Source organism: Rhagoletis zephyria, unplaced genomic scaffold (genome assembly GCF_001687245.7).
Source record: "Rhagoletis zephyria isolate East Lansing unplaced genomic scaffold, Rhagoletis_zephyria_1.1 Rzeph_scaffold_02673, whole genome shotgun sequence".
Lineage (NCBI taxonomy): Eukaryota > Metazoa > Arthropoda > Insecta > Diptera > Tephritidae > Rhagoletis > Rhagoletis zephyria.
This window is the reverse complement of record NW_016159757.1, coordinates 67811-75823: the sequence shown is the minus strand read 5'-3', so window position 1 is coordinate 75823 and position 8013 is coordinate 67811. Positions and strand designations below refer to the sequence as shown.

Genomic DNA, 8013 nt, shown 5'->3' with positions numbered 1-8013 from the left:
TGCATTTAAAGCTGGAGGTATTCTCGCAGTCTTGCAAAGCCCTTGCACAGTGTCTGTCCATAGGAAAACCGGTTTTTTTTTTTGTGGAATCCAAGCACCGTGCAAGGGCTTTGCAAGACTCAGAGAATACCCCCAATTTTTAAAAATATTAGATGTAACTAGGAAGGCTTTTGTAATCTTAAAGTGGTGTTCCCAAAATTAAGTGAAGCCAAAATAAAATGAGGTATTAATTTTTTATTCTATCATCTAGTACCATTTCATCAGTTTTATCTCTTTTAATGAATTGTAGGTATTTTTATAAGACCTCATATTCGTAAAATTATGAGCGACGTACAATAATTTCTTTGGAAACCACAAAAGCGCCGACTATGTCACGGTTTTAACGAATTTTTGAATGCTACGATGGAATGGGTTGTAAGATGTCCATAAAAATTAATTTCCTTCATTCGCATTCCGACTTCTTCCTGCATAATTTGGGTAGGTTCAGTGATGAACAAGGCGAACAAGGCGAGGATAGCTATCACTTCTACCATTTTTTCAAAATTACTGTCACTTTTCCACAATAATTTTTCATTAAAAACGGCCTCAAGCTCTAAAAATTTTTGAATTTAATTTCGGAGGAAAAAATTAAATTAAGATTATTTCAGAATATTGCTGATCACTACAACGAGAAACTGATGAATCTGAATTAAGAAAAAAAAACGGTCAAGTAAAAATTTTGGGGTAGTCGGTATTCCTTGCGTAATTGCCCCCGATTAATTTGTTTCCCCGCTTATTTGAACTACCTTATCGGTAAAAAAATGTTTCATAAAAAATCCGTGTAAATTTTCCCGCATAATTGAACCCGGTTAATTGGTTTCGCCGTATATTTGGTTAAAAACATGTGATATTGAAAAGAGATATATCTTCAATATTCTCCGGCTAATTGTTCCTTACGTTTCTTTTTGTGTTGTTATAACAACTATCTCTAAAAATTGTTAGGACAAGTATATATTCTTACGTATGAACAATAGTAAATATAAATTGTTTTTATTCCTTATATCTTTTCGCTTAAAGTTTAAACACATTCAATTTATAAATTCAAAAATTTACGTTTATATACTCACATTGGATATCTATAATCATAGTATGCGGATGCGGCGATACCTCTTGATATGATCAGCATATTCAAAATATTCGAATAGCTAATTGCCTGTGGAGTTTCACGCGTGTACATCTCGGAAACAATACTGTGGAAATGAATTTGAAAAAAAAAAATCATAAATATAATATTTTTTTTACAAATCTAAATACGTACGTATCCACAATACTCATAGGTTTCAATTTCGCTTCCATCCGTACTTTGCGAAAACTCCAAATCGACTCCAAATGCTCAACAAAAAACAAATTATTCAACAACAAATCATTGTAGTAATCCTTTATGTAAGAGCTTTCGGTAAGCGCTTCCTCGGGTATGCCGATCTGCAGGCGCATTGTGGTCAACTGAAGAGTAAAAATTAGAGAAGTGAGTATTTTGAGTTTTAAAATTGTATAATAAAAGATTTAAATACTTACTTTATCACTAATGTAGCCCTTCACACGTTTATCAATCCAGTCAGCCTGATTAACTGAATCTTTCAACTGATTCTGTAAGCTGTAGTACATGAGCCGTAAAAATGCATCGTTCCCCTCTGATTTGCTGGGATAATGGGCTGAATTCGACTCGTCATGCTTGTAGTCTTGGGTGGCATATCGTTTGGACTATACAATAAATGGTATACATTTTTTTTTTTGAGAAAGTTTTTTTTAGAGAATATTTGTTGTTGGAGTTTAGTAAAATTAAGCAGCCACCATGGTGACCTGAACACAAATCTTAAGTCCCTTTTACTCTATAACGTCAGGATTTTTTGCTTACCCTAAAAAACATTTCGGATATTAAGTGACAGGCACGCTTTTTGAAGTTAGAAAAATATCCTGACGTGGTGAAGCAAAACGGACTTCATATTCTTGTTCAGCGCATCAAAATACATTAGGAAAGTGTAGTCTGATTTGTTATTTAAATAAGTGTGGAAGACATTTTGGAACCAACCTTCGATTGCTCTGTATTCTGTTGCTGCTGCAGAGCATCAACAGCAAATGGCAACCAATCGCGTACTATTTGTGAACAAATCATCCAGCGTGGATACGTAGCTGTGCGACCTTTAAAATAATATTTTAATAAATATAAATAAACAAAGGTAAACGAAAAAACCTTGGAAATATGAAAACGAATAAACTGCTCAAGCAAAGCTAACTCACCGTAGATGGCGTGATCAAAGTTCTCCACCAAATTTCGGTATTCCCGCGACAAATGTGGCAGCAGATGGCGTGCCAACGACCAGATTATGAAATTGTTAATTGGTCTAAAATATTGTATAATATTATTAAATGCCTTTACTTCTTCATTCATGTCAGTAATGAAAAAAAAGCAAACAAAGATGTGTGGAATTTGAGAAGTTTAGGCTAATAAAGGTAAAAACTACTTTTTACATATGTATTTACTTTTTACATATGTATGTACACTAGGGTTGTCCAAAAATGCATGTAAAATGGTAAGGTCGGAATTTAATATTCACCCCTTAGGATTGTGAAAAAGGAAAAAAATTATATCCCTATTTTTCATTTTGAAATCAAAAAATATTTAGAGGTCGCTCAAAGAGTTCAAAGTTTTACATAGAAATGGCATATGATTCTTGAAAATTAAAATTTTTTGCTCGGAAATCTTTGCTTCTCTTCAGGATACTTCCACTACTTATTTCACCATTTTTAATACTAGCGATTTTTTATGGGCCCCCAGGTCGCATTTCTTGATGTTTTTAGGACACGAAAAATCGCTAGTATTTAAAAAAGGATTAAGTAAACAATTGGGTGTTTTTTGAATGGAAGTCTCCTGAAGAGAAACAAAGTTTTCCGAGCAAAAAATATTAATTTTCAAGAATCATATGCCACTTCTATGGAAAACTAAATATTTTTTTAATTCTAAATAAAAAACGGGTACAATTTTTTTCCGGGGTGAGAACATTAAAATTTCGACTTTGCTTTGTTTTAGACCACCCTAATGTACACCCAGCTGTTGTGCATATGTATGTATGTACAGTATGTATATGAAAGCGAACTAAAAGGTCACAGCATCAAAATTGAATTAAGTCAAAGCATCATCAATTAAAATACATGTACGCTGCACGGTAGGTACACTATTCGGGGGTGTGAGTGATCAAAAATAGGCAAAAACACAACAAAAAAAAGTGAAATATTTTTAATTGTGATAATGACCTAATTATAAGAAACTCTGAATTTTCCAAATCTGGTTTCGATTTTGCTCTGTCTACTTTGGTTCGAAAGATAGTTGATTTAAAACTAAGCTAAATTCAGTCAAAATAAAAAAAACGGTTTTTGTGATGAACATTTTTCAACTTTGGAGACGTAGTGTTCATAAACGGCATAAGATATTTTACAAATTTTGTTTTTGTTTGAAAGATGCATTAATCGTTTATTTAATATAAGCTTTTCCTTAAATTTGCATTAATCTAAGACTTACATATTTACATAGATTCTAAGTTCATTCAGTATGGTGTTGATAATAAAAGGTTTATTTGCTACATTTGTTACCTTTGCCTAAGCTTTTAGAAACTCAGCCAGAACTAGCCCAAAAAGTTATTTATACAGGCGTCTACTATGAGTTATAGAAAATAATTACATACCCAAACCAGCTGCGGGAAAGTGCGGGTTTTTTATATAAAGAGGCTCTAAAGCCAAAAAATATTATAATTTTAGACAAAAAATATAAAAAATTGTTTAACTTTGCATTGAGAAAATAAAACACGTATCTGCGAGAATTGTTCACACTAGAAAATGCAACAGGAGCGACCAAATTGCAGATTTAATGAAAATGTTGTTGATATCTTCCGATCGTCTAATCACATCCTTTCGCCACAATGTAAAAACAAAAAACGGAAAAAAATAAGTTGCGGCAGATATTGAAGACCTTTTAGTATAAATATTTTTAAAAGTCAAATGAAAAAATTTATATTTTTGTATTGTCACTTATCGTTGACAAAATTTCAAGTTGGGCAAAAAAATATGGAAAAATTATAAAATTTTCACCAACTTTAATATGAATAAACATGATTTTTAACCAACTTGTGGTTGACTTGACATGATAATATTTAAAAAATTTTACCGATAATTTTCATTAAATTGACGTTAGCCACATAAAGCTTTGCCTTGCAAAAAACAAATGAAATTTTCGAAGACCTTCAAGTTTAAATGAAAATTGCATCATTTTAAATTCTCCTTCTGCTCAGTTTACATAGTCGATTTTTATGTTTTTTTACAGCTATTAATAATTACATTAGTCTCTTCTAATACAAAAAATAAAAAAGGAATATGTCTTTTTTCCTAATGTAAAAAAAAAACTTAAGTTTTATTGTTTACATTTGGGGTAACTTTTCAAAGTAAAATTGGCATATTTAAGTTCTTTGTTAAGGCTATCAATACACAGTTTTCTACTTAACAAACACAAAAAAAAACGAAGAAAAATTTACACCCGTTCAAAAGTTATACCTTATTGATCATTCACATCCCTAAAAATAAGTACACTGCGCGTTACCAACGCCCTTCAAACTAAGAAATGTAAAACCTCCCATTCCGAATTTGAAAACTTCATTATTTATTCCCTTACTTACTTCTTATCAGAAGTAGATACCACAGTGGACAGTTCGCTGAAGACGTTAACGTCACGGACTAGAATTTCAGTTTCGTCGCTAATTTTTGTATGACTAAAAATCGCTTGAAGTGACTCCATTATTGGCAACTATAGAATAAAATACAAAAATGATAGTAAATACATACCTACAATATAAAAATCAATATTTTTTTTCTAATTGTATGTCGTAAAATTGCAAAATACTTACAGATGGTGCTATTGTTTTCATTTCAGCTAAAGTTTTTATTTCATTCAATTTAGTCTCATCGGATTGTTTTACCGAATCGATATGACTAACAATGCGTTTTTCATAATGAAAAATTTCATCAGCAAAGAGATCTGCTTCGCGCGACACAATGCCTATTGGACAATGTAAAATCACGAAATTATAAGAGTACTTAACACAAAATTCAGGTTCAGGTCGTAAAATATTTGGTAAGCAATTCAAAGCACTTACCCATGTTAATGGCAAAATCACGCAGCAACAGTTTATAGCCACGAATGATCTATAAATTTGGAAAATACACCAATTCTTAATTTCTAACTTCATAGGTAAAATGCATATGTAGTATTTATATGTAGATGTTATTTAAATAAAAACCTAACTCGGTAGACACTCTTGACCTATCCATTTTCACTTCATTAATAATGTCTATTGGATTTTCTTCTCCAAATTTTATAAGGTAAGATAAGATACCGATTCGTATTGCAAGCAGAATTGCATATGCTAAGTCAGATATGCGATAACACGAGGTCCATCTAGCATTATGTACATATCTCAAGAAAATATTACATACTGTTGAATAAGCTTAGCAGAGAAAATGGACGTATTACCGGTAAGGTAAGCTTTTAGCAAGCAACGAACGATCATATGTTATTATAAACTCCTTTTAAGCAAAGCCTTGAAGAAATCCCTTAGCAGGAGATTAAAACAAATTGTGATTCATTTATTATCACTGCTAAATATGCTGTAGGACAAATTACTATTCAAAATTAATCCAGTTATACTATACACATCGTTTCGAGTTATTTGAAAACTAGATTATTCAAAGTGTATTCTGCTTTTTTGCCTGTAAATGTAATTGAAACTCAGGCCTACAAGTCCAGACATTAGCTCGGTTCTTGAACAAAAAAATGCGGCTCTTCAAGTGAAGCGGGCAGGGCTGCCAACTGTACTTAGCTATGAGGTGCCATATAGAGGATAAAAAAGTGCCAAAATGTGCCAAATTTGTGCCATTCTTTGTAATTCTTCCCATTTAGCATAAAAATTAGAAACACATTCCTAGCACAAAAGTCCAAAGTCAAAGTAAAATAAACCAGTTGTATACACTATAGAAACGAGGATATTATATATTATATATTTTTCATAAAGCGGCGTCAATCCTCTTTCGTTTAGGGGGGATTTGTGGGACCCACACCCCTTCCCCCTCCGCCCCCAACCCTAAATCGTTGTACAAATAGCTAAACATTTCCCTATTTTTCTGTGAGAGTTAAAGTTTTTCGTGACATCTTTGATGCTATTTCGATGAAAAACATGCAGCTGCTGCATTTTCTTTAATTAGTGAAATCGTAGTCGGTCCGGTGTAAGTTTTAAATTTTTTAACTCTGTCTGGATTCCAGAAGGGTCCGGATTAGACCATACCCGGGTTAGCGAAGCTTTACTCTAACCTCTTCTGTACGAATTCTCTCTCATATAAGGCATATGTCACTATCGATTGCCCCCGATGTCCAGAATGAGCTGCTTCTTTTGTTACAAGTGCAAATGACCTGCCAAGCAAGAAGTTTTTAATTTTTGCTTTAAGTTTTTGAACGGCATTTCCTCGAGAATCGGTTGCATAAAATTCCAATCCGAGTAGCTGAGAAAAGTTTGCTTAAATGTTGTCTATTATGAAGCAACTGAATTTTTCAAAAAAAAAAAAAAAACAATTTGGTTGGAACTTGAAGGACTGCAACCTCAAAAAAGACTCTGAACAGTGAATCTAACTGCTGAATTTCCTTACTCAAATGTTTGGATTTTTCTTCAGTGTGGACACAACTTCTTTTTTGATCCCTTCCTTTTTTAACTGTTTAAAAACGCGGGAAACCCTTTTTTGGTGAACATCCAACTCTTTGGCATTTTTTTTTTTAATACTAATGAGGTTGCTTTTAAACACATCCCAATTGCCTTGCCACTTTTCGCACTAGATTAAGTGAAATTATTTTAAACCAACAACTTCAGTCTAGAAACAGCACTGATAAATACAAAATTTATCAAGCTTACACTGCTGAATGGTAAATATTTACTACGAATTTCTATTGGACTCTGATCTCTAAACCAGTGGCTAATAAAAGATATACCTACACAAAAATATTCACATTGAAATATGTTAAAATTTACCTCGTCGTTTTGATCAATGCTGTAGAAATAACGATCAGGTAAACCGATTTCGCCCTCATCCAATGTGATGATATACTCATGCGGTTTATTAAACCTAAAAAAGTTAAGAATGCGTATTTATGTGCTATCCTAAACCATATTGGATAAGTTATATGTTTTGAACTATACATACATGCATATATCAAAAATATACTCACCGATTTTCAACGCTAACTTTGTAGTAGGGAAAAATTCCATAGATCGCCTGCAGATGCACCAGAGCCTTTTTGTATTCCCAATTTTGGAGGCGATTAGAATCTCGAAAAGCTTGCCAACCCTCTAAAAACAAATAAATACAACTACGTATTTTAAAATATACAAAAATTTAAATGAATGTTAGATAGTATTTAGAACTTTAGAATTGACCTCGTTAGTTTTTCAACAAAAGCAAATACTATTGTACATATTCATGTACATATATGAACTCACAATTAACTACTTTAGACTACTGAGTATTCCGATATTGAATTTTAAAAAACAATCCCTTATAAAGTACATAATTCTAAATAAAAATTTAACCCTCATAAGACCTTGGGATATAATTCTACCCAGAGAAATTTGTTTGGTATTTGTTGTTTCTGAAATGTTCATTGTGAGTGTTTGAAGGATTTGTATAACGAATTGATATGCATTTTCCGTAAAACAACATTCAATTAAATAAAATGTATGTACATATGTTGGGGCGGGTCAATTTGTATTGGAGATTATTTCGACTATGCGCGTATAGTACAGAAGGATTCTACGTGTAATTCTTATCCTATTTGCCGAAGAAACAATGGGTCTAAAATCAATTTGAAGTTCGCCAAATTGCGAAAATAAGTTTCGTACCATTTTGTTGTAGAGTCGTAAGGAAGTGCTTAAATATTGCATACAA

General features: G+C 32.4%; 1 protein-coding gene across 2 annotated transcripts in view; it reads right to left on the bottom strand.

The window, feature by feature from the left end:
* The window catches only part of LOC108367414 (endothelin converting enzyme 1), a 68184-nt gene that overhangs the window by 1535 nt on the left and 58636 nt on the right, over positions 1 to 8013 (bottom strand). For both annotated transcript variants that reach the window (XM_017622020.1, XM_017622021.1), the window contains exons 4-13: positions 7298 to 7418; positions 7101 to 7194; positions 5181 to 5229; positions 4932 to 5083; positions 4704 to 4831; positions 2278 to 2381; positions 2069 to 2178; positions 1555 to 1740; positions 1298 to 1482; positions 1107 to 1229 (exon numbers count right to left, since the gene is read on the bottom strand). In XM_017622020.1, coding sequence (XP_017477509.1) covers positions 1107 to 1229; positions 1298 to 1482; positions 1555 to 1740; positions 2069 to 2178; positions 2278 to 2381; positions 4704 to 4831; positions 4932 to 5083; positions 5181 to 5229; positions 7101 to 7194; positions 7298 to 7418 — 1252 coding nt within the window. The remainder of the gene's footprint in view (positions 1 to 1106; positions 1230 to 1297; positions 1483 to 1554; positions 1741 to 2068; positions 2179 to 2277; positions 2382 to 4703; positions 4832 to 4931; positions 5084 to 5180; positions 5230 to 7100; positions 7195 to 7297; positions 7419 to 8013) is intronic.